The 27,995-nt window shown below is 39.5% G+C and overlaps 1 protein-coding gene across 2 annotated transcripts in view; it reads right to left on the bottom strand.

The window, feature by feature from the left end:
* Positions 1-27,995, bottom strand: part of xrcc1 (X-ray repair complementing defective repair in Chinese hamster cells 1) — an 80,414-nt gene that overhangs the window by 1,425 nt on the left and 50,994 nt on the right. For both annotated transcript variants that reach the window (XM_061881872.1, XM_061881873.1), the window contains exons 13-16: positions 27,345-27,390; positions 7,880-8,022; positions 4,734-4,824; positions 4,576-4,651 (exon numbers count right to left, since the gene is read on the bottom strand). In XM_061881872.1, the coding sequence (XP_061737856.1) occupies positions 4,576-4,651; positions 4,734-4,824; positions 7,880-8,022; positions 27,345-27,390 (356 nt within the window). The remainder of the gene's footprint in view (positions 1-4,575; positions 4,652-4,733; positions 4,825-7,879; positions 8,023-27,344; positions 27,391-27,995) is intronic.

The raw sequence follows: 27,995 nt of genomic DNA, 5'->3' as shown, positions 1-27,995 counted from the left end.
ATTTCACCTTTTTTGTTAAGTACATAACTCCACATGTGTTCATTCATAGTTTTGATGCCTTCAGTGACAATCTACAATGTAAATAGCCATGAGAATAAATAAAACGCTTTGAATGAGAAGGTGTGTCCAAACTTTTGGCCTGTACTGTATATTGCGATGGACACAATCGATATCAATATAACAAGCGTACGATAAAATATTCGATATATGTATATATTTTTTGGTCTGAATAAACCAGAAATGATGAAGCAAGGTTCGTTGCATGAAGTCACTCGCGCTCTGGGAATCCAGCTAAACAGGAAACAGGAAGTGTCACTGAGCCAATCAGGTAACAGTATCGACTACCAAATTTGGTTGTGTCGTCTGTCTCGCTGTGCATTCTCTGCATGGAATGAGAAGACAAACTGTGATATCTTGATATATCAACTCCAAAACAGAAACTTGTCTTTAGCTTTGTTGGTTTTATTGCAGACAACATCCTGACATTCCCAATATGTCCGTTTATTTAATGAGTAGCTTCCCAAACTACTCTGTGTAGTCTTCAATAGCTTGTACACTACTGCCATCTAGTGTCTTTAATCTGCACCTACCTTCAGATCTACTGGAACTATTTTCTCACCTTAGCCACACTTATCCTACCTGACTCCCAGATACCCTCTCCACCCGTGGTACAGTTGGAAATTGTTTTACTGTATCTATTGACCGGCTTAAATAGGTCATAAAAAATATCAATAATTATCGATATCAATCAATATGAAAAACGTATATGGTGATAATAGTTTTCAGCCGTATCGCCCTGCCCTAATACAGACACAATACAAGTATGTAGAATTCAAAAATAAATAATTACTAAAGTAAATAATAAAAGCCACTGCTCAAGCAATAGCCCTTCTGTCCTACATGAGAAAAGTTCACTTTTTGCTGAAGCCCTTTTTTATTTTTTCAGATTTTTTTTTACATCCAGGAATAAAAAAAATACACAATAATACTCCCCAAATGTTACTTGCATTCTTGTGAGAATTCTTCTACAGTCTGCTCATATGCTTTTAATGTGGTGCTCACGCGACCACCTTCCGCTCCTTCGTCACGGACAATACGTCTACTATCGTTACTTTCCTTTTTTTCCAGGCTATCCAGTTTTTGTCCTTCTTTCCTGGCTACTTATCAACCGATGTTTTTTTCAGGACCGATACTGATTATTACTAATCAAAGCCGGCGGAGAATTGATACTTGTAGCCAGTAATAATTTGCAGTAAAAGTTATTTAAACATGAATATATATGTCAGTGAACAGCTGGACAAGGCTTTAAGTTGTTTTTTTCACATTATTTTTTAGAAGACGTGGGACCAATAGTGACATCCATCCATCTATTTTCTACCGCTTATTCCCTTTGGGGTTGCGGGGGGCACTGGTGCCTATCTCAGCTACAATCGGGCGGAAGGCGGCGTACACCCTGGACAAGTCGCCACCTCATCACAGGGCCAACCCAGATAGACAGACAGCATTCACACTAACATTCACACACTAGGGACAATTTAGTGTTGCCAATCAACCTATCCCCAGGTGCATGTCTTTGGAGGTGGGGGGAAGCCGGAGTACCCGGAGGGAACCCACGCAGTCATGGGGAGAACATGCAAACTCCACACAGAAATATCCCGAGCACAGGATTGAACCCAGGACTACTCAGAACCTTTGTATTGTGAGGCAGACGCACTAACCCGTCAGCCACCGTGCTGCCCAGTAGTGACATAATCAAACACATTAGCGCTGCATAAAATATTATAAAATGTATAAATTATCAATATTAATAAACTTCAAACAACCAACTATATTTCATAATTCCGCACAAGGAAACTTTACAATGTAATAAATGCATAAACTGCTAAAAAAAATGGTATAAAATGGAGTAGATGGTGAGTTATCGTGATGTAATAAATGCCGTATGTAGAAGTGCAAACATTGATGTATAAATTATCAATATTATGTCACTACTGAAATAATATTGATAATTTATACATTTTATATTTTATGCAGTGCTAATGTGTTTGATTTAGCAGCAAAAAACATCAAACACCTTTATTACGTGTGTCTAAGAGGACCATCAATGTTTACATTTCTAAATACGGCATTTTTTACATCACGATAACTCACAATCTAAATTATCAATTTTTTTTCAGTAGTGACATAGTATCGATAATTTATACATTTTATAATATTTTATGTAGCACTAATGTGTTTGATTTAGCAGCAAAAAACATCAAACACCTTTATTACGTGTGTCTAAGAGGACCATCAACATTTGCATTTCTAAATACGGTATTTTTTACATCACAAAAACTCACCATCTACTCCATTTTATACCATTTTTTTAGCAGTTTATGCATTTATTACATTGTAAAGTTTCCTTGTGCGGAATTATGAAATATAGTTGGTTGTTTGAAGTTTATTTCCAACAGTTCCAATATTATACATTACATACTTTTATAGTTTCATTTCTCTTTACAACATCTCCGAAAAGGAAAAAGCAGAGCTTTTTAATCCTAACCCTTTCCCAGCAGGCAGGAGACACTGAAAGAACGCTGAGAACTTGTTTAATGAGGTCCGGATGTTGAGCAACTTAAACATAACCTTGAAACAACATGCTTTTTGACAACGTTTGATCAATGTTGGGTTCTGACGTTGATTTGGCCATTCAAATTTGGTCATTTCCCAACCAATATTCTGGGTTTACACATAACATATGTATTGTAATTTCTGTATTATTATTTATTTCACTAACTGCTTCTTTGCTATAACTTATACTGTCATATTTGTACATATCGTATGTGCTGATGTGGCTCTTTTGTTGTTATTGTTTGCTGTTGTTGTTTTTGTCTCTCTGTCTAATCCCCCTCTTGTCCCCACAATTTCCCCCTTTGTCTTCCTTTTTTCTCCTCCTATCCGCTCCTGCTCCGGCCCGGCTGCACCAAATTATAATATCAATACATACAATAAAGTCAAATACAAGTAAGGCAACAAGAGAAGTATCCTACACTTCACTTTATGGGCATCTACAACAACTATATGATTTGCCTGAGAAGCTGGACAGGACAAAAAAAAAAAAAAAATACTAACACATATGTTCACTTCCTGTTCTCAATTTGTAACAATTTAGTAAAATGATTTCTCAATATGGTATGATTGATATGAAATATATGATTTCTAAATCTTGCAAACATTTACATGAAAACAATTCTGGGATCCTTCATTAAGCTGAAAGGTGAGACAATTTTCTCAATGTTACAGAAATGAGCTGCCTGCTCGTATTTACTTATACAATAATCTCCTATCAACATTTTTCAACTGTTTTGACAAATTCCAACACCAACCCATTCAAATAATCTAGAACAATTGTGGTATTATGTATATCTTCAAAAATTCCCGGTTTTCCCCAAATTCCCACTTTTCTAGGAAATTCCCATTCAAATGAATGGACACATTGATGAATATACAATGCCCTAAATCAGGGGTAGGGAACCTATGGCTCTAGACCCAGATGTGGCTCTTTTGATGACTGCACCTGGCTCTCAGATAAATCTTAGCTGACATTGCTTAACGTGATGAGTAATGAATAATTCTGCTGGTGGTCACAATGTTAAAAATAACGTTCAAAATATAAAACATACTCATGCATTTTAATCCATCCATCTGTTTTCTACGGCACCTGTTCAAAAAATATCAATGTTAGTAAAAAGAATTAGAGACTTATTATACTCTAAAAATGTTGGTCTTACTTAAAAAATGCACACATTTAGTTGTATTCAGTGTTAAAAAAATATGATATGGCTCTCACGTAAAATTATTTTAAAATATTTGGCTTTCATGGCTCTCTCAGCCAAAAAGGTTCCCGACCCCTGCCCTAAATTCTCAAAATGTTGCACCATTTTCTACCTGTTTCCAACCTTTCAACTATCCACACACACTACTCTTACCATATATATCGAACACAAAACATGTTTCCCCGGAATTTGCAGGAATTTTCTCGCCAATGACAATGAATGTGAAATATATAATCGACTGCATAGCCCACATTTCTCATCCGATTTATACCGTTCTAACATCCACACACTCCACTCACCCTGGACATTCAAGTCAGCGTGTTTTCCCTTTCTGAAAATTCCCTGATAGCCCGAAATTGCCAGGAATTTCCTCCGCATTGAAAATTAATGGGCAATATACAAACCTCTCCATATCCCACATTTCTCAGAACCGTTCCAACATTCACACACTTCACTCACCCTGGACATTCAAGCATTTCAGTTCCACTCACACGTATTGGCAGTTCGCACCCATAGGGCATTCACACGCAATTCCTACCGGAATTACAAAATGTAGTTTTTCTTGTTATCCTTATGATGAGCAGCCCGCATTTACAGTAATTACTACTCTAATGTATATGCAAGTTAACCTTGAGAAGATAAGTTATATCAAATACTTGCTAAAATGTGAGAAGTGTACTCACTTCTTTATCTACAATGGAGGGATGGTTTCCAAGCAACAGGACAAAAAAACAACAACAAAGCCAAGTGAACTCACGTCCTCAAAGGAGTCATGCCACCCTTCGCTGGTCACCACAAAGTGCACCTTGTCTGACATGTAGTCCTCCAGCACGCTGCAGATGAGACAAGCAGGAAGAAACTCAAGCCCCACGTCTAATTGGTTGCAAATGGATTCCTGTGTGAAGTGTCTCTCACCCGTTGAAGGCGACGATGTAGCGCGTCAGTAGTCGCCTCTCGTTGTTGGGGAACTTCCCGTAAAGGAAGAAGTGCTTCCCTTTAAGGTAGTCTAAAGGAAATGGGACAGGAATATCAGAAGATGGAAAAACTAGCATTTCACGAGAAATATCAAAATACGCTTCGATTTACGAATTGAATTGGTTCTTGAACAGGGTTCGTAAATCCAAAAGTTTGTATAATGAAGCAAATTCCTCTATAGGAAACAATGTAAATATGAATAACAGGTTACATCCAAGACAAAAGTCCATATTTTAGTGAATACAATATAAAGTGTTACACAGTACTGTATATCAAAGAATAATAAGAGGGTGATGGATCAAATGTATCTTTATTGTTAACTAGGGCTGTAACGGTATTGTAAATACAACAGGAAAGTCTTCACAATAATGCCGTGACAGGATCAAATAAAAACTTGGTGAGTGTCATTTTTTTCTGGCACTTTAGCATTGGCTGGATCAGAAAATAAACTAAGTTTCCCAGAATCCTCTGCGCAGCGCGGGGCCACCAAGGTGGGTGCTTATTGGAGCGCTGTAAGCAGGAAGTGAAGTGTGTTCGTACTTGTAGTAGATAAGAGGAATTTGTTTTTTTTGGGACATTTGCTGGAAATGTCATCAAAATCTTAATAGAGGTATGTTGTTAACCAACAAAAACACAAACCCCGGCAAAAACGTAACCTCTTTAAGAAAGTCTGCGTTCTGCAGAGCAAAGCGCACCACCTTCGTGTCGAGTGTTTCCAAGGCAACGCAGAGCCAGCGTGTCGCACCGCATGAAGGGAAATCACCGAAAAAAATCTACATTATGGGAACTACAGTACGTGTAAACTAAAAAGCTACTTGTTGAATCCATCCATTTCCCACCCCCTATCTCTCTCGATGTCGCGGGGCGGGCTGCACAATGGACAAGTCGCCACTATATAAACAGTCAACCACAAAAGATATTTGAAGCCAGCGAAGCTAATCAGTTTGTGTGGTATTAAAACTTTTCTGAAAAACAGCATTTTCCAGACACAAAATGTCCACTGCTTCTCATACAGTAAACGTTAAAAAATACTCAACTGTACATTATTGCTTTACATTTGTTACACACAATATTTACACTGTCACTTAACTTTAAAACACTCAACTGTACGATTTTTTAAAACATTTAAATGTCCCTGCCCTCTTATTTGCACTTCAAAATACTTGTTGGTAGTAATAAATATGATTAGAATATTTGAGCGTTATGTTTGTGTTGAATTAAAACAAGTTAGTTTATCCTAAACATTCCTGTCACTTCATTTTTACCAAGTTTTTTTTTCGGACATATAACACAATATCGTACTGTGGCTTTAATACTGTAACAATGTCATACCATGAGATTTTGACAGCATTACACCCCTATTAATAAGCCAAAACCAGCTGAACATTGTGCTCCTCTTCCACATACACAGAAGCCACAAATGATGAAATCACAAAAATCATGAACTTTTCCTAACACACTGTTACAATATTGAACATTTTAAAAGTAAAATCTACCCACATAAACATCGTCAGAGGAGCTGAAAAAAAAGAAGCAGAGAAACAGAGAAGGAAGGGGGTAGTGGGAAGGGCTGTATGTATGTGTGTGTGCTCCTGTGGTGCTAATTAAGAAGTGAAATAAGTCTGCTTTGGCATATTTTTCCAGAAAAATCCTGTCTCATCACTATTAAAGGCCTACTGAAATGAGACTTTCTTGATTAAACGGGGATAGCAGGTCCATTCTATGTGTCATACTTGATCATTTTGCGATATTGCCATATTTTTGCTGAAAGGATTTAGTAGAAAACATCGACGATAAAGTTCGCAACTTTTGGTAGCTAATAAAAAAGCTTTGCCTTTTGCGGAAGTAGCAGACGATGACATCACCGGTGTGAGGGCTCCTCACATTGTTTCTAATGGGAGCCTTCCAGCAGCAAGAGCTATTTGGACCGAGAAAACGACAATTTCCCCATTAATTTGAGCGAGGATGAAAGATTCGTGGCTGAGGATATTGATAGCGAAGGACTACAAAAAAATAAATAAAGCTAAAAAAAAAAAAAAAGGCGATTGCATTGGGACGGATTCAGATGTTTTTAGACACATCTACTAGGATAGTTCTGGGAAATCCCTTATCTTTCCATTGTGTTGCTAGTGTTTTAGTGAGTTAAATAGTACCTGATAGTCGGAGGGGTGTGTCCACGGGTGTGTTGACGCCAGTGTCTGAGGGAAGTCACGGCAGCTGTATGGATGGCGCAAGCTCCGCAGATCTCCGGTAAGAGGCGACTTTTTACCACAATTTTCTCACCGAAAAATGCCGGTTGACTAGTGGTCGGGAACCATGTTCGCTTGACCGCTCTGATCCATAGTAAAGCTTCACCTCCGGGAATTTTAAACAAGAAAACACCGTGTTTGTGTGGCTAAAGGCTAAAGCTTCCCACCTCCATCTTTCTACTTTGACTTCTCCATTATTAATTGAACAAATTGCAAAAGATTCAGCAACACAGATGTCCAGAATACTGTGTAATTGCGCGATGAAAATAGACGACTTTTAGCCGCAAGTGGTGCTGCGCTAATATGTCCCCTCCAACTCGAGACGTCACGCACACGCGTCATCATTCCGCGACGTTTTCAACTAGAAACTCCGCGGTATTTAGTAAACTAAACCGGCCGTATTGGCATGTGTTGCAATGTTAATATTTCATCATTGATATATAAACTATCAGACTGCGTGGTCGGTAGTAGTGGGTTTCAGTAGGCCTTTAAACTTGCTGTAGTCAATTCTTCCATGCTTGTGAGCGCCATTTATGTACTCATCGCAAACAGCCTTTTTTTTTTTTTAACTCCACGATTCCCTCCTTCTTTCCTCGCTGGTCTGTTGTCTTTTTGGGACTTATATTGAGTTAGCAAAATAGACCAAACTTTTCAAAGTCAGAAAAAAACCCAGAACAAAAGGCACTTTCGCTGAAGCGCTAAGACGTGACCTCAAAAATGCTCCACCCTGCATTTTTACCTCAGGGGTGACAAAACGGCACATTTGGCTCGATCTAAAAGCTTGTAAAGTGAAAAGTTCGCAAATAGACGGTTTTGTAAATCAAAGTTCCACTGTACCTGGAAGTTCCGGGATAGGATAATCCTGTTCCTCCTCAACGTCTGTGTTCTCGTCCGTGGAGCCACCGTAATCCGGAACCTCCTCTTTTACCGCCACCTCCTCTTTTACCGCCACTTTCTTCTGCCTGTTCTCCGTCTCCACCCTGAGGAAGCGACAAAGAACTCTCAACAGTTCGCACGACGAGTCATCGTCTTTTTCTAGCTCTACTTGTCATACAAGTGTAAAAAACAACAACCTTAAAAACACAAAATTACACCTTCTTGGGGACTGTGCCTGGTAGGTAAGTCTTTTCAATATTATCTCAGCAGATATTTCCATATATGGTAGAGGTTTACCCAAAGAGCTTTGCCATTTTAATCTATTTGTAGTTCAAAGTTGTAGTCATTAAGTTCTTTCTTTCTCACTATCCTCTTGTTGTGGGGCAGACTGGCTCGTACATGCACATTAGAGCTGTGAATCTTTGGGCACCACACGATTCGATTCCTGGGGGGGAACGATTCGATTCAGAATAAATTCCCGATTCAAAATTAATACTTTTTTTTTAATAACATTGGGTGCCAGTTTTATGATTAACTACATTCCTCCATAAAATAACCAACCAGCTCTGATACATGGTTTTGTTTAATAAAATTTTACCCAAAGATTTAAAAAAGTCAAAAATGAATAAGGCAACAAGAAAAACATCCAGCACTTCTTTTTTCTGAAGTAAATCTGTACAGCAGATATGATCATCAACATCAACAATATGATTTACTTGAGTAGGATTTCAGCAGGATCTTCCCCAGTCTGCTGACATGCTAGCAGAGTAGTAGATTTAAAAAATAAAAAAAGCTTTTATAATTGTAAAGGACACTGTTTTATCAACTGATAGCAATAATGTAAATTTGTTCTAACTATTAAACGAACCAAAAATTTGAGTTATTTTATCTTTGTGAAAACATTTGACACAGTGTGTTGTCAAGTTTATGAGATGCGATGCAAGTGTAAGCCACTGTGACACTTTTTTACATTTTTTATAAATGTCTAATGATAATGTCAATGAGGGATTTTTAATCACTGCTATGCTGAAATTATAACTAATATTAAAACTGTTGTTGATGATATTTTTGTTTTAATACTTTTGGTTTGTTCTGTGTCGTGTTTGTGTCTCCTCTCAATTGCTCTGTTAATTGCAGTTCTGAATGTTGCTGGGTCAGGTTTGGATTTGGAATTGGATTGCATTGTTATAGTATTGCTGTGTAGTAGTTTGTTGGATTGATTAAAAAAAAAAAAACATTTTTTAAAAGACCCCCCCAAAAAATCGATTTTTTAAAAATGAGAATCGATTTTGAATCGCACAACGTAAACGATTCGATTCAAATTCGAATCGATTTTTTCCCACACCTCGACGGCATATGAAACTAAATTCATTTAAAAGGTCGCACCACCATTACATGTTATGTAGACCACCATAATGACAAACATTAGAAGACAGTAGTGTAGTAGACCTAAGTATTCATTAAAAACAAATCAGACGTTTTACCTCCCAAGTATATTTAATATTTTGGACCACATTACATACCGTTTGAACAGTAACACTACGTTAGAATACTAAATTAAATGATTCTTTGGCGTACCCGCATGTACCGCATTTTTGAGAATCACTGATGTAGACCACTCCTTCCCGAGCTGCCACCTTGTCGTGGTAGAGGAATTTGCATGTCCCAATGATACTAGGAACTATGTTGTCCGGGGGCTTCTATGCCCCCTGTAGGGTCTCCCAAGACAAACAGGTCCTAAGTGAGGGATCGGACAAAGAGCAGCTCAAACACCTTTATGAAAAGTACAAATAAAGGACCTAGATTTCCCTCGCCCAGGGCTCCCCTCTGGAGCAAGGCCCAGAGGTGGGGAACGATGGCGAGCGCCTGGTGGCCGGGCCTGTCCCCATGGGGCCCGGCCAGGCTCAGCCCAAAAAGGCAATGTGGGTCCCCCCTCCAATGGGCTCACCACTAATGGGAGGGGTCATAGAGGTCGGGTGCAGTGTGAGCTTGGCGGAAGCCGAAGGCAGGGCACTTGGGGGTCCGATCTTCGGCTTCAGGAGCTAGCTTTTGGGACGCGGAACTTCACCTCGCTGGGAGGGAAGGAGCCTGAGCTGGTGCGCGAGTTGGAGAAGTTCCGGCTAGATATAGTCGGACTTACTTCGACGCACAGCAAGGGCTCTGGAACCAGTTCTCTCGAGAGGGGCTGGACTCTTTTCCACTCTGGCGTTGCAAGCAATGAGAGGCGACGGGCAATTCTTGTTGCCCAAGCTAAAAACCTGCATGTTGAACTTTAACCCAGTGGACGAGAGGGTAGCTTCCCTCCGCCTTCGGGTTGGGGGACGGGTATGTGCTTATGCACCAAACAGCAGCTCAGAGTACCCACTATTTTTGGATTCCATTGAGGGAGTACTGGAGAGTGCTCCCTCGGGTGATTCCCTTGTCCTGCTCGGGGACTTCAACGCTCATGTTGGCAACGACAGTGAAACCTGGGAAGGCGTGATTGGGAAGAATGGCCGCCCGGATCTGAACCCAAGTGGTGCGTTGTTATTGGACTTTTGTGCTCATCAAGGATTGTCCATTACCAACACAATGTTCAAGCATAAGGGTGTCCATATGTGCACTTGGCACCAGGACACCCTCGGCCACAGTTCCATGATCGACTTTGTAGTTGTGTCATCAGATTTGCGGCCTCATGTTTCGGACACTCGGGTGAAGAGAGGGCCAGAGCTTTCTACTGATCACCACCTGGTGGTTAGCTGGCTCCCATGGTGGGGGAGGATGCAAATCAGCAACTCCAAGTCGGAGTCCCTGGTTCTCGCCCGCAAAAGGGTGGAGTGCCATCTCCAGGTTGGGGAGGAGATCTTGCCCCAAATGGAGGAGTTCAAGTACCTCGGAGTCTTGTTCACGAGTGATGGAAGAGTGGATTGTGAGATCGACATGCGGATCGGTGCAGCGTCTTCAGTAATGCGGACGCTGTATCAATCCGTTGTGGTGAAGAATGAGCTGAGCCGGAAGGCCAAGCTCTCAATTTACCGGTCAATCTACGTTCCCATCCCCACCTATGGTCATGAGCTTTGGGTTATGACCGAAAGGACAAGATCACGCGTACAATCGGCCAAAATGAGTTTCCTCCGCTGGGTGGCGGGTCTCTCTCTCTTAGAGATAGGGAGAGAAGCTCTGCCATCCGAGGGGAGCTCAAATTAAAGCCGCTGCTCCTCCACATCGAGAGGAGCCAGATGGGGTTGTTCGGGCATCTGGTTAGGATTCCACCCGAACGCCTCCCGAGGGAGGTGTTTAGGGCACGTCCGACCGGCAGGAGGCTACGGGGAAAACCCAGGACACGTTGGGAAGACTCTGTCTCCCGGCTGGCCTGGGAACGAGGAGCTGGACGAAGTGGCTGGGGAGAGGGAAGTCTGGGCTTCTCTGCTTAGGCTGCTGCCCCCGCGACCTAACCTTGGATAAGTGGATAAAAATGGATGGATGCATGATGTAGACCACAAGAAAGAGTTCAAATAGTCAGTCTCACCTCTTTTTTTTGGTCAAAATGTCATCCCATGAACTTTCTCTAGCCACAGAGGAAACTATTTTGCAGTCAAACTCAATCAAAAAGACTGAGTTGCCAATGTGTAGGATTCTTTGTTAGGACACTCGATTCCACAGAACGATACAGGGCCAAACGGGCTAGTGGGAGTTCCTTGCTCTACTGAGTGTTTCCAGGATTGTATTATTGATGAAGGCTGCACTATGTAGTGAGATCCAAAACTGCTAATCACAATACTATTGAACATTGTTAAATTAGGACCTCTATGACAGTTAGTTCTCTTTGTGTAGAGCCAGCCCTTTTTGCTCGGCTCACTAAGAAGAGCTCTTTCAGCTCCCAAGTGGCTCCTCAGATTTTTGTGTTACTTAAATTGATTTATTACCAAATGATGTGTACAATGAATAACTAATGTCAAAGCAAATAACTTATAACCTATAAGTATAGTAATTATATGTTTAATAATAAATGTAATATAACGTAATACATTTTAAATACAAATACGTATTTTAATTTGTAAAACACAAAATCAACTAAACATCACTCAACAAAATACAACTTAAAATGTGCTAAACAAAAAGTACAAGCAGCATCCAAGTGAGGTTTTAACGAAGACTGGCATTAAAAAAACAACCCAATGGCCTCAGCTTTGAGGGGCTGATCCTGTTTCTCATTTCTGTTATGATCTGCCCTGTTTTGGAGAAGATTCTTTCTGAAGGGACAGATGTTGCTACTATATGCACAGTCTAAAGCGCACATAGTGAAAGCGCAGGCTCTCTGGATCGCGAGCCAAATCCTGTCGTTCATTTCAAAGAGCTCTAATCCAGCTCTCGTTCGCGACCAACCCATCACTCATGACAGGTGTCCATTGTAAGTGGATGTCATTAGATTGTGCAGGTACTTCTTGATGTTAGTTAAAGAAGCATGCATTGCATATAAATCTATAAAACATATGACAGTTGTGTATTTTAGATTCCTAGCAAAAAAGGATTGTGGTCTTCTGGGACACTATTACTGAAAGCGTGGTCTTCTTGTTTTTTTTGTTAGCTCAGCCAGAAGGTCCTTGTCAAAGCAAAGAAATTGCAAGGATTCACAGTAATATAAAAACACTAAGAGTGGGTGATAAATCTGACTGCAGCAGACAAGAATATGGCACTGATCGCTGTGTGGGGGGCCTCTAAGACGAGATGGTTTAAACTTAAGGTAAAAGAAAACAAACAGGTAAATAAGACATTGCCTTGCACAGTCAAGGATATCTCACAAAAGTAGTATTCAGTTTTCAGACCGCTTTAAATGTTTCACTCTTTGTTTCATTGCAGCCATTTGCTAAAATCAAAAAAGTTAATTTTATTTCCTATCGATGTACACTCAGCACCTCATCTTGACAGAAAAAAAACCGAAATGTAAACATTTTTGCAAATGTATTAAAAAAAAAAGTTAAATATCACATGGTCATAAGTATTCAGACCCTTTGCTCAGTATTGAGTAGAAGCACCATTTGAATGTGTACAGTCAGGAGTCTTCTTGGGAATGGTGCAACAAGTTTTTCACACCTGGATTTGGGGATCCTCTCCAGTCCTGTCAGGTTGGATGGTGAACGTTGGTGGACCGCCAATCAGGTCTTTCCAGGGATGCTCCATTGGGTTTAGGTCAGGGCTCTGGCTGGGCCAGTCAATAATAGAGTTGTTCTGTGTGCTCAAGGTCATTGTCTTGTTGGTAGGTGAACCTTTGAGCCAACCTGAGCTCCTGAGCTCTCTGGAAAAGGTGTTCTTCCAGGATATCTCTGTACTTGGCCGCAGTCATCTTTCCTTCAAATACAACAGCAGTCAAGGTTCCTAAGAGTTCAGTGGCCTCCGTAAATCCTTAAATGGAAGAAGTTTGGGACGACCACATTTCTTAGTAGACCTGGCTGTCCAGCCAAACTGAGCAATCATGGGAGAAAAGCCTTGGTGAGAGAGGTAAGGAAGAACCCAAAGATCACTGTGGCTAAATTCCCCAGAGATTGCAGTCGGGAGGTTGGAGAAAGTTCCACAGAGTCAACTATCACTGCAGCCCTTCACCAGTCGGGGCTTAAGGCAGAGTGGCAAGACACATGGAAGCCTGCATAGAGTTTGCCAAACAACACATGAAGGACTCCCAGACTATTGAAAATAAGATTCTCCCGTCTGATGAGATTAAGATTGAACTTTTTGGCGTTAATTCTAAGTGGTAATCATGGAGAAAACCAGCCACTGCTCATCACTGTTCCAAAACAATCCCAACAGTGAAACAAGGTTGTGACAGCATCATGCAATGGGGGCGTTTTTCAGCTGAGGACGACTGGTTGTAATTGAAAGGAAAGACAAATGCAGCCAAGTAAACAGATATAAGAAAGAAAGATATAAGAAAACATCTTCCAGAGAGATTAGGACATTAGACTGGACCACAAATTCAACATCCAACAAGACAATGACCCTAAGTACACAGCTGAAATAACACAGAATAGGCTTTGGAACAACTCTGATCATTCTTGACTGGCCCAGCCAATGCCCTAACCTAAACAATTGAGCCTCTCCGGAGAGGCCTGAAAATGGCTGTCCACCAAGGTTCACCATCCAACCGGACAGAACTGGAGATGATCCCTAAATCCAGGTGCGAAAAACTTGTTGCATCACTTCAAAGAAGACTCATGGCTGTACTAGCTGAAAAGGGTACTTCTACTCAATATTGATTAAAAAAAAATGTTTTAATACATTTGCAAAAAATTCTACATTTTAGTTTGTTTTCAGTACCAACTGTATTTGTTTATGTTTAAAAAGAATATTATTTGGATTTTATTTATTTTAAAAAAATGTTTTATGATGCACAGGGGTGTGAATATTTGGGTACCTAACAATTAAATCCAATTTTGATTCTTGGAGTGACGATTCGATTAAGAATAGATTCTCAATTAAACACTAATCTGGATTCAAAAAGATTCTCGCAATGTATTATTTGGTATAATTATAACGAAAATTCTTTAAAACAGGTTGCAGGATTGAAACACTTGTTGCGTGGAAATGTCCTTAAAATATATATTTTTTATATTAATTCTCATTAAACGAAATGTGCAAAAACATTTCTGTAAAACTTGTTTAAATAAATAGATTTTGACTTAAGTCATCATCTTGTAAAGACAACACAAATCCATCACTGTGTTTTTTATCCATTAAAATAACACTCTGTTGAAAAGAATATGTATGTAATTCTTCACAGTCCTGGAGGACCGGCCCAATTAGGAACCCGTACCAAAAAATACTGGTACTTGGTATACATCCCTAGTGGGATTTTTACCAAGCACTGTTTTCATTTTTTCCTCTACCTTCTTTCCTTCAAGAGAGTTACTTTGAATGAATGAGTGGTGTATTTTGAGCCATGCAAACAAAACAAAAGAATGACATAAAATACAAAAGAAATATATATATATACATTATTTATACACCTACATTGAAAACATTAAATGTGACTAATCTTTTGTAGATGTCAAGATTGGCTCAAAAGGGAGTGTGAAGAAGTAAACTTATTTGGTCCCACCCCTATACATATACAATATATATATACATAATATATAATACATATAATATAATTCAATTCAGTGGTTGCTGCATAGATGCTATATATTATCTATATATAATACATTTAAATTCACACACACTTACATATATACATATGCACACACACATATATACACAACACACACATATGTACACACATATATACAATCCATATGTATACATACATATATATATATATATTTATATATATATATATATATATATATATATATATATATATATATATATATATATATATATATATATATATATATATATATATATATATATATATATATATACTATATATATAATATACACTTTTGTCTTAACGTTATTAACAGTTTTTGGTGCCTATGGGAACAAGCTTTCATTTTGACTGTGATATTAGTAGTTAATAGTGGATCTGTGGCTGTGGAGCTACTGCTCCTGATCAACAGGACCTGAGGACCACTCTTGCTATGTGTCCTATGCTGTACATTAAAAGAGACGAGGGGAGCCCCCTGCCAGAGGAGTTATCCACGAACATAAGATCCCCCACTCGCCTGCCCTGTATTCCAGATAGTGTACCCAATCCCTTTTCTTAGTTTCCATTGGCACCAATTTTTTAGTCAGAATTCATATTTGTTTTTACATTTACAGAATATTAGTATTACTCAATTTTCATATAGGATTGCGCACGCGCACACACACATACACACACGCACACGCACACACACACACACACACACACACACACACACACACACACACACACACACACACACACACACACACACACACACACACACACACACACACACACAATTCAATGTATTCCTCTTATTGATACTAATTCATATAGTTTAACTAGTTGGGTTATGTCATAGAAATAATAATATTAATAATGATAATATCAACAATGTCTAAACAATAATAATAACGATAATGATAACAATAATAATATGAACAATAGCAATAGCAATGACAACAAATTATGACAATAATACATATAAACTAATGTAGATGATGATAATAACAACAATAATAATAATAATAATAATCATTATTAGCCAGTGATGGAGTTTAACACTTAGGCATCCATGTTCAGATTATTATACATTTCCCATACCATTTTTTTGTATCTTGTTTTGAACTGATGGACATTTGGACATTGCTTGAGCCCCACATCCAATCCGTTCCAAAGTTTCACTCCACGCACAGACACACACAAACTTTTCCTCGTAGTTCTTACTGTTGGAATAGTAAAGATACTACACCCCCTTAGATTATGAACTCCTTCTCTGTGTTTGAAATGTTTTTGAATATTGGCAGGTAGAACCTTTTTGTTTGCTTCAAATAGTAATTGAGCTGTGTTAAAATCAACTAGATCAGGCAGTTTTAATAATTTAGATTGTAAAAATAAAATATTTGTGTGGTCACAATATCCCACCTTGTGTAGAATTCTTATTGCACGTTTTTGGAGTGTAACCAGGGGATGTAGTGAAGTTTTGTAGTTGTTGCCCCAGATTTCTATGCAGTAACTTAGATATGGCAAGACCAATGAACAATATAATAAATGCAGAGCTGTGTAATTTAAGAAGGATTTGGATTTATTGATAATAGAGATGGTTTTGGAGATTTTGCTTTGTATATGTCTTATGTGTGGTTTCCAGCTTAATTTATTATTAATAGTGACTCCTAAGAATTTAATTTCTGACACCGTTTCTAGAATCACGCCATCTATATTTATTGCTGGTCCTGGATTGGAATAGCCGAATAACATAACTTTTGTTTTCTTTAAATTAAGGGATAATTTGTTTATATCTAACCATGTTTTTAATTTTGAAATTTCATTATTTAGGGTGGATACAAAATTTGTATAATTATCGTTAGAATAGAAAATATTAGTGTCGTCTGCGAATATGACTCATTTTAATACATTTGATACTGTAAATATGTCATTGATATATAAGTTAAATAACTTCGGACCAAGAACGGATCCCTGTGGAACCCCACAAGCAATGTCCAAATGCCCAGATGTCAACTCGCCCATCCTCACAAACTGCTGTCTTTGTGTTAAATAGCTCCTTATCCAAGTCAAAGCTACTCCCCTTATTCCATATCTGTATAATTTTTTCAGTAATATTTGATGATTAATGGTGTCAAATGCTTTACTCAGATCCATGTAAATTCCAGCTGCATATTTCTTACTATCTAAGCTATTGGTTATCTCTTCTACTGCATCCATTATTGCCATAGATGTTGACCTTGCTGTCCTAAAACTGTATTGACTTTCATTAATTATCTTATGTTTATCTATAAATTTCTCTAATCTGATGTTATATAATTTCTCTAAGATTTTGGAAAACTGCGGGAGCAAAGAGACAGGTCGGTAGTTTGTGAAGATATGTTTGTTCCCATTTTTATATATTGGTATTACCTTTGCCATTTTCATTTTATTAGGAAATTGTCCTGTTTGGAAGGACAGGTTAAATATGTAAGTTAGTGTTTTGGTGATGGAATGTATGTTTTTTTTCACAAGTGTCATATCTATGTCAAAACAATCAGTAGATGTTTTATTTTTGCAATTATTAACATCTATTATTTCCTCTTCAGTTACTCCCAACAGAAACATACTAATTGGATTCATTTCAATCAGTGACTCCATTTCATTGCTGCTATAATCAGGGATTTTGGCTGCCAATTCTGATCCGACATTTACAAAGAAACTGTTCAAACTCTCCACAACATTATTCATATTATAATTATCTAGGTTATTATCAGTGAAATAGCTAGGATACGAGTTATTTTTTGATTTGCCTTTAATTATAGTGTTAAGTATTCCCCACACCTCCTTAGTGTTGTTCTTATTCCTATGTAATAGATTGGTATAATATAATTTCTTACTAGTCCTTATTATTATATCAGTCAATTTATTTTTATATGTTTTATATCTATGTTCAGAGTCTTCAATCAGTTTCTTTGTATATTAATTTTTTGAGCCAGGTTTTACATTACTTAATTTGATGAATTGTCTATATAATGTGTTTTTCTTTTTACAAGCGTTTTGTAAACCCTTGGTTAACCATGGGCACTTTAAAGTTTTGTTGTTGTTTCTATTTTTTTTATTGGACATTTTTGGTTATATATTGAATTAAATATATCTATAAATGATTCAAAGGCACTATCCACCACCTTTTTTGTTGTACACGCAATCCCAGTTTTGCATTGTTAGGTCTTGATTTAATAGATTGAAAGAGTTTCCTGTTCTAACTCGTTTGTAAGTATATTTTTGCTGTGAATTCAGGTCTGTACTGGTCTCATCATTATACACTGTGAATACAGGCAGATGATTGGTTATGTCACAGACCATTACTCCACTGATGTTTGAAGACTGCATATTATTTGTGAAGATGTTATCGATGAAGGTTGCACTGTGCGATGTTATTCTAGTCCAGGGGTGCCCACACTTTTTCTGCAGGCGAGCTACTTTTCAATTGACCAACTCGAGGGGATCTACCTCATTTATTTATATCATTTATATTTATTTATTTATGAAAGAGACATTTTTGTAAACAAGTTAAATGTGTTTAATGATAATACAAGCATGTGTAACACATATAGATGTCTTTCTTTCACAAAGACAAGAATATAAGTTGGTGTATTACCTGATTCTGATGACTTGCATTGATTGGAATCAGTAAGGAATGATGATAACGCCCACATTTTCAAATGGAGGAGAAAAAAAGTTGTCCTTTCTGTACAATACCACATGAAAGTGGTTGGTTTTTGGCATCTAATTCATCCAGCTTCCATACACTTTACAAGAAAAACATTGGCGGCAAATTCCGTAGCTTGCTTGATTGACATTCACGGCACCCGAGGGTCTTGTGAGATGACGCTGGCTGCTGCCAGTTCATTATTATGAAAAAATGACAGAGAGGAAGGCGAGAAACACTTTTTATTTCAACAGACTTTCGCGCCGTCCCTTCCGTCAAAACTCTAAAGGCCGACTGCACATTTCCTATCTTCACAATAAAAGCCCTGCTTCATGCTGCCTGCGCTAACAAAATAAGAGTCTCGGAAAGCTGGCGTGCACAAGTGATGTGCACGCCAGCTTTCTGAGGGATCGCTTGTGCACGCCAGTTTCCCGAGACTCTGTATTTAGTTAGCGCAGGCAGCATGAAGCAGGGCTTTTATTGTGAAGATGGGAAATGTGCAGTCGGCCTTTAGAGTTTTGACGGAAGGGACGGCGCGAAAGTCTGTTGAAATAAAAAGTGTTTCTCGCCTTCCTCTCTGTCATATTTTCATAATAATGATCTTGCAGCAGCCAGCGTCATCTCACAAGACCCTCCGGTACCGTGAATGTCATTTAAGTGACGTCTTGGTGAAGATTTTTTTAAAAGCATGGCTGGAGATCGACTGACACACCCCCCGCGGTCAACTGGTAGCTCGCGATCTACGTAATGGGCACCCCTGTTCTAGTCGGTCTTGTAATGGTTGGGTGTAAACTCATACTGTGCATCCTGTTAATATAGTTTTCTGTAGCTATGTGGTTATTTGGATTCATGAGATCAATATCATAATACCCACAAATAAATATTGTTTTATTAACTATTTCTGAGAAAGTTTTTTCAGCCCACTCAGTAAATAGTTCCACATTTGAACCTGGTGACCTGTATATACAGCTAACTATGATGTTTTTCTTCCTTTCATTAATGATGTCTATTGAAAAGCATTCAACTATATTGTTTACTGATACAGTCATGTCTTCTAATATTTTGTATTTATATTTCTTATGAACGTACATAGCAACTCCTCCACCCATTTTATTTGTTCTGTTAACATAGTGTAAATCAGGGGTGCCCATTACGTCGATCGCGAGCTACCAGTCGACCGCCGGGGGTGTGTCAGTCGATCTCCAGCCAGGCTTTTAAAAAAAATAGACCTAAAAATTAGTGATCATCAATCTTCACCAAGACGTCACTTAAATGACATTCACGGTACCGGAGGGTCTTGTGAGATGACGCTGGCTGCTGCAAGATAATTACTATGAAAATATGACCGAGAGGAAGGCGAGAAACACTTTTTATTTCAACAGACTCTCGCGCCGTACCTTCCGTCAAAACTCTAAAGGCCGACTGCACATTTCCTATCTTCACAATAAAAGCCCTGCTTCATGCTGCCTGCGCTAACTAAATACAGAGTCTCGGAAAACTGGCGTGCACAAGCGGCAGGCAGCATGAAGCAGGGCTTTTATTGTGAAGATAGGAAATGTGCAGTCGGCCTTTAGAGTTTTGACGGAAGGGACGGCGCGAAAGTCTGTTGAAATAAAAAGTGTTTCTCGCCTTCCTCTCTGTCATTTTTTCATAATAATGAACTGGCAGCAGCCAGCGTCATCTCACAAGACCCTCGGGTGCCGTGAATGTCAATCAAGCAAGCTACGGAAAATTTCCGCCAATGTTTTTCTTGTAAAGTGTATGGAAGCTGGATGAATTAGATGCCAAAAACCAACCACTTTCATGTGGTATTGTACAGAAAGGACAACTTTTTTTCTCCTCCATTTGAAAATGTGGGCGTTATCATCCTTACTGTCTGATTCAAATCAATGCAAGTCATCAGAATCAGGTAATACACCAACTTATATTCTTGTCTTTGTGAAAGAAAGACATCTATATGTGTTACACATGCTTGTATTATCATTAAACACATTTAACTTGTTTAAAAAAATGTCTCTTTCATAAATAAATAAATATAAATGATATATATAAATGAGGTAGATCCCCTCGAGTTGGTCAATTGAAAAGTAGCTCGCCTGCAGAAAAAGTGTGGGCACCCCTGGTGTAAATTATAATCCTTTATCTCAAAATCAATGCCTTTTGCTTCATTAAACCATGTTTCGGATATAGCAATTATGCTAAATGGATTCACAAAATGTTGTAAGTAGTCTTCAATTGCACTGGAATTTGCATACATGCTTCTACTGTTAAAATGGATGACTGAAAATGTGCCTTTTGATTTTATTGAGTTATTATATTCCTTTTCTGAATAGTATTCGCAGTTAATGGAGTCAGATGATGGAAACATATTATCTGGATCGAGATGATATTCCGGGCTTCACGGTGGCAGAGGGGTTAGTGCGTCTGCCTCACAATACGAAGGTCCTGCAGTCCTGGGTTCAAATCCATGCTCGGATCTTTCTGTGTGGAGTTTGCATGTCCTCCCCGTGAATGCGTGGGTTCCCTCCGGGTACTCCGGCTTCCTCCCACTTCCAAAGACATGCACCTGGGGATAGGTTGACTGGCAACACTAAATTGGCCCTAGTGTGTGAATGTGAGTGTAAACGTTGTCTGTCTACCTGTGTTGGCCCTGCGACGAGGTGGCGACTTGTCCAGGGTGTACCCCGCCTTCCGCCCGATTGTAGCTGAGATAGGCGCCAGCGCCCCCCGTGACCCCGGAAGGGAATAAGCGGTAGAAAATGGATGGATGAGAGGATATTCCAAGTCTAATGAATTGTGATCAGTATACTCAGATGATTTTAGTTCAAAAAGCTCGGAATCTAGAATCCTTTGTTGTATTGTTAAATTGTGTCTGTAATATCAGAGGACTGATTGTATGCCATTGAATGAACTTGTAAATGTACTTTTTAACTCTCCTTGTCCCACTAATTCACATATTTATTCCTATTTCTTCAGTTCCTGTATGTCTCTAACAACCAGCACTTTTGCTTGTTCAGGTGATCCATTCAGTTTTATGAATATTTTAGTTTGTGACCCAAGTATTCTGTATTTTGTTTTGTTTCTTTAAGTGCCTGGCTTTTTTTTGTGCAATATCTGCATTCCTTTTGATCAGGTGATCATTCAAATATACGTTGGTGCCTTTTAGCTTTCTCCCTTGTTTCATTAGTTCAGTCTTTCTTTTCCTGTTGACGAACCTCAGGATGACAGCAGGCATGACGTCCCTCTTCGCAGGCAGAGGATGACACGCTTCGATTGAATTCTTGTCCAGATGAATGTCTCTGGAAGCCAGAAAGTCCACAACCTGCTCCTCCACCGAGCCAGCCTCCGGGTCCCCAGATGCACTCTCGCTCCCCGCAGCATGTGCATATGAGTTGGGTTTAACTTTTAGCCCCGTCACAATCACATCATTCAGTCTAGAATACTGCTCCAGATCTTCCACTTTCCTCTCCAACTCGCCAATCTTCTTATCCCTCTCCTGGATGCACATGCGGAACTCCGTGACTTCATCCACGAGTTTAAGAATGATATCCTGTTTAATCCGTATGTCATTTACGTCTTGTGAAAGAAATTGAAGTGACTTTTTAATGTCCTCGTTTTCCTCCGCCGCTGGGGTTCTCTTCGGTCCCATGACGACGAGCCCTTGAGGCCCCACAGTCTGGTCAAAGATGATATTTAGCTGCTCAGCGATGTGTTGACAACTTCTGCGTCTTTGTTAGCAGCTAACTAGCGAGCTAAGCTAAGTCAGCACGAAACGCGGCAAAATGCTTCTCGCGCACCGAGACAATCTTATCCCTAAATAAAGACTCAAAGATGTATTTATACGACGTGAATATTTAAACACTGGAGAAAAATTAATAAGACCGACTTGTTAGCGTTCGGCTCCCTTCTCTATCGACTTTCTGTTTACTTTAAACTATACACGCTGTATACTGACTATTCTAATGTAAGTGCATCCGGAAAGTATTTGCAGCCATGGCCGGCTCTACGCAGGGGCAAGAGGGGGCAGAGCCCCCTTAAATAAATGTCTTTCCCCCTCAAATCAAAATTTGAGAAAGCACATTTTAATAAACTCACAAAATTACTACATTACAAGTTGACAAAATTATCTGCACTAGCGGAAAAATCCGCCGATATAGTAGTGTCGGCTTCCCTCTCATCCCTCCCTCCGATGTGCGTGTATTCACCATTCCACAGGCTGCGCAGCACGCACACACCCCTCAGCCCTCAGTAAACATCCAATTACTGTTGCAGTATGAAAGTAAAAGAAAAGGAAAAGTTGTCTACATTTATCATATACTTGTTAGGATGGGTGTATTTGTGTAGTCTTATCTGTCATAAACACGTTTATCGTCCCTTTCGGGGTCAAATGTCTTGCCCCCTCAAATCAAAATTTGAGAAAGCACATTTTAATAAACTAACAAAATTACTACATTACAAGTTGACAAAATTATCTGCACTAGCGGAAAAATCCGCCGAAAAAGGGACACACACGATATAGTAGTGTCTCGGCTTCCCTCTCATCCCTCCCTCCGATGTGCGTGTATTCACCATTCCACAGGCTGCGCAGCACGCACACACCCCTCAGCCCTCAGTAAACATCCAATTACTGTTGCAGTATGAAAGTAAAAGAAAAGGAAAAGTTGTCTACATTTATCATATACTTGTTAGGATGGGTGTATTTGTGTAGTCTTATCTGTCATAAACACGTTTATCGTCCCTTTCGGGGTCAAATGTCTTGCCCCCTCAAATCAAAATTTGAGAAAGCACATTTTAATAAACTAACAAAATTACTACATTACAAGTTGACAAAATTATCTGCACTAGCGGAAAAATCCGCCGAAAAAGGGACACACACGATATAGTAGTGTCTCGGCTTCCCTCTCATCCCTCCCTCCGATGTGCATGTATTCACCATTCCACAGGCTGCGCCGCACGCACACACCCCTCAGCCCTCAGTAGACATCCAATCACTGTTGCAGTATGAAAGTAAAAGAAAAGGAAAAGTTGTCTACATTTATCATATACTTGTTAGGATGGGTGTATTTGTGTAGTCTTATCTGTCATAAACACGTTTATCGTCCCTTTCGGGGTCAAATGTCTTGCCCCCTCAAATCAAAATTTGAGAAAGCACATTTTAATAAACTCACAAAATTACTACATTACAAGTTGACAAAATTATCTGCACTAGCGGAAAAATCCGCCGAAAAAGGGACACACACGATATAGTAGTGTCGGCTTCCCTCTCATCCCTCCCTCCGATGTGCGTGTATTCACCATTCCACAGGCTGCGCAGCACGCACATACCCGCACACACCCCTCAGCCCTCAGTAAACATCCAATCACTGTTGCAGTATGAAAGTAAAAGAAAAGGAAAAGTTGTCTACATTTATCATATACTTGTTAGGATGGGTGTATTTGTGTAGTCTTATCTGTCATAAACACGTTTATCGTCCCTTTCGGGGTCAAATGTCTTGCCCCCTCAAATCAAAATTTGAAAAAGCACATTTTAATAAACTCACAAAATTACTTCATTACAAGTTGACAAAATTATCTGCACTAGCGGAAAAATCCGCCGAAAAAGGGACACACACGATATAGTAGTGTCGGCTTCCCTCTCATCCCTCCCTCCGATGTGCGTGTATTCACCATTCCACAGGCTGCGCAGCACGCACACACCCGCACACCCCCCTCAGCCCTCAGTAAACATCCAATCACTGTTGCAGTATGAAAGTAAAAGAAAAGGAAAAGTTGTCTACATTTATCATATACTTGTTAGGATGGGTGTATTTGTGTAGTCTTATCCGTCATAAACACGTTTATCGTCCCTTTCGGGGTCAAATGTCTTGCCCCCTCAAATCAAAATTTGAGAAAGCACATTTTAATAAACTCACAAAATTACTACATTACAAGTTGACAAAATTATCTGCACTAGCGGAAAAATCCGCCGAAAAAGGGACACACACGATATAGTAGTGTCGGCTTCCCTCTCATCCCTCCCTCCGATGTGCGTGTATTCATCATTCCACAGGCTGCGCAGCACGCACACACCCGCACACACCCCTCAGCCCTCAGTAAACATCCAATCACTGTTGCAGTATGAAAGTAAAAGAAAAGGAAAAGTTGTCTACATTTATCATTTACTTGTTAGGATGGGTGTATTTGTGTAGTCTCATCTGTCATAAACACGTTTATCGTCCCTTTCGGGGTCAAATGTCTTGCCCCCTCAAATCTAAATTTGAGAAAGCAAATTTTAATAAACTCACAAAATTATTACATTACAAGTTGACAAAATTATCTGCACTAGCGGAAAAATCCGCCGAAAAAGGGACACACACGATATAGTAGTGTCGGCTTCCCTCTCATCCCTCCCTCCGATGTGCGTGTATTCACCATTCCACAGGCTGCGCAGCACGCACACACCCCTCAGCCCTCAGTAAACATCCAATCACTGTTGCAGTATGAAAGTAAAAGAAAAGGAAAAGTTGTCTACATTTATCATATACTTGTTAGGATTGGTGTATTTGTGTAGTGTTATCTGTCATAAACATGTTTATTGTCGAGGACTTTCGGTGCTACGGAGTTCCTTTTTTTTTTTTTTTTTTTACAACTTGACGAGAGCAGTGACAGCGGAACCTCTGAGCAGCAGTGGTTTGGAAGGCAGAGAGCCTCCACTGTCCCTGTAACAAGCTGCAAGTCATTTATGATGCGGTTAATGACGGTAAAAATGAAACATAAGGTATATATCCTGCTTAGCAGTCCTCCTCTGCTGTCCTCCGTTCAGAGCGGAGTCCCTAGCAACGGCCCGTTTTACTTAGCAACGGTCTGGCAATCGACTGCTGGAATTCTTTTTCTTTTGTTTTTCTTGTAATTCTACATAGTCAACCTTTAATGTTTCAATCTACATTTTGTAATAAACAATTTATAAGTTTAATTTGATATGACCAAGACACCTAAAAACAAAAACACTGCCGTTTTCATCAATTTACAAGCAAGTGGGCAACACACATACATTGGAGTGAATGAATGTTGTGCCCAGATGAGTGCCCATGTTCTGTTTTATAAATTAGTTTGAGATTCTTTTTTATCATTATTCATCAGACTACCTTTCAGTTTTGTAAATATTGACTGTAGTGTTTGAAGTCCTACTTTGGGTCAAAATTTATTTGAGAGTTAGGCCATCCAGTTAGGATAAATGTTATGTTGTTGGTTGATCAAATCTGGATGAAGGATGTTTTATTTTATTTTATTCATTTATTTTTATTTTTCAGTTTCCCCCCCTGAGGGATTGCCACCTTATTGTGGTCAGGGGGGTTGCGTGCCTCAGTGACAGTAAGAGCTATACCAGCAGGAGCTTAGTTTTCAGGTGGGACACCTGACAAAGTGCAATCCACTACTCCAGGTTGGGGTTGGACACATAGCTAAAGACCCATTTCAATGAAGAAAGGCATCGTTACTATAAGCACAGAAAAAAAAGTGCTGGAGCATGATGTGTACACATGATGCCACCTTCACATTTCTGACTGCCCCCTCATAAGAGCATGCCTAGAACCGCCCCTGTTTGCAGCCCTTCATTTTTTCCACATTTTGTTATGTTAAAGCCTGATTCCAAAATGGAATTAATTCATTCGTGTTCTCAAAATTCTACAGACAATACCCTCATAATGACAATGTGAAAGTGTTTTAAAAAGGTTTGCAAATTTACTTAAAACAAAAAACTAAAAAAGAAAATTGCATGTACAGAAGTGTTAGTAAAAAGTTTGCCAAAATGCACCTGGGAGACTCTTGAACCATGACAAACAAAATTCTCTGGTCCGATGAGACAAAGATTAAACAGTTTGGCGTGAATCCTTGGAGGAAACAAGGCACTGCTCATCACCAGGCCAGCACCATCCCTACAGTGAATCATGGTGGTGGCAGCATCATGGTATGGGGATGGTTTTAATAATAAGAACAACTTTTATCCATGATGGACTTTTCGTTTGATATCAAATTTCAAATTACTACATATTAAAAGTCATAAAAACAGAGATTTTTTTTTTTGCAGCGGCAAGACTAGTCAGGAAAGAGGGAAAGATGAATGCAGCAATGTACAGACACATCCTGGATGAAAACTAAGGCTTCCCAACCAACATGATGCTGCAAAGAGAAATGGGCCAAACTGCTCAAAGATAGGTGTGCCAAGCTTGTGGCATCGTTTTCAAAAAGACTTGAGGCTGTAATTGCTGCCAACGGTGCATCAACAAAGTATTGAGCAAAGGCTGTGAGTACTTGTGTACATGTGATTTTTTTGGGTTATTTAATTTTTAATACATTTGCAAACATTCTTTAAAAAGCCTTTTTCACGTTGTCAATATTGAGTATTGTGTGTGGAAGTTTGAGGACAAAAACTAATGTATTCCATTTTGAAATAAGGCTGTAACATAACAAAATGTGAAAAAAGTGAAGCGCTGAAAATACTTTCCGGGTATTCTATCAAACTTGACTTTAGTGTTGTGTCTTGACAAGATGTACTGCCTGCTAAAAAATGAGGGATGTACTCATTTGGGTCACATTTACGATTTGCTGACACACAATTCTGGATGCAGGAGAACAAATATGACTTCAGCGTTTACCTCTGCAGCTCGTCCTCCGTGTCTGCGGCGGAGTCGTTATCAGCGTCTGTGAAAGCAAGTGTTTGTCTGTCAATACATGCGCTGACAACGCGTGTTGCGGAACAAGGCCTGCACCGGCCATTTATCACACAGGCAGGAAGAATTTGAAGCGAGCAAAAATGTCTGAGAGTTAATTGTGTATCAGCTTTGAGGTTAAAGCGGAGCAACAAATATAAAAAGGATAGAACCAGTTTGTCTTATCGCGCTCGGGCGGGGAAATGGCGGGTGAGTGTGCACTTTACAGAAAGCATCAGCGGTTCAAAGGCTGCGAGGCGGCTGGTACCGTGCGTTTTTGAGGGCTAATTAAAACGATCTCCTCTTGCGTGTTTTTTTTCGCCTCCTCAGCCACTCTACTGGTGGCCTTGCATTAACATAGAAATGAGAATCATGCACAAGTCCCGTCACAGCGATTGGGCCTCGCCGCTTTACCTGTCGTGGCCTACCAACGCCGCTTGTCATTTTTTCTGAGTGTTTCGTAAAGCCGATATTGCCCACCTTCCAACTCCCCCACAGGTTTTGAGAGTGGAGAGCCCGTTAATCACTTCTCATGAGCGACAACACTTTTACAACGCAGCACTTGCTTTCTATCTTACCAAACAAATACATATCTCG

Source organism: Nerophis ophidion, linkage group LG21, assembly GCF_033978795.1.
Source record: "Nerophis ophidion isolate RoL-2023_Sa linkage group LG21, RoL_Noph_v1.0, whole genome shotgun sequence".
NCBI classification, from domain to species: domain Eukaryota; kingdom Metazoa; phylum Chordata; class Actinopteri; order Syngnathiformes; family Syngnathidae; genus Nerophis; species Nerophis ophidion.
The sequence above is the reverse complement of the archived record's forward strand: the minus strand, read 5'-3'. Positions and strand labels throughout refer to the sequence as shown.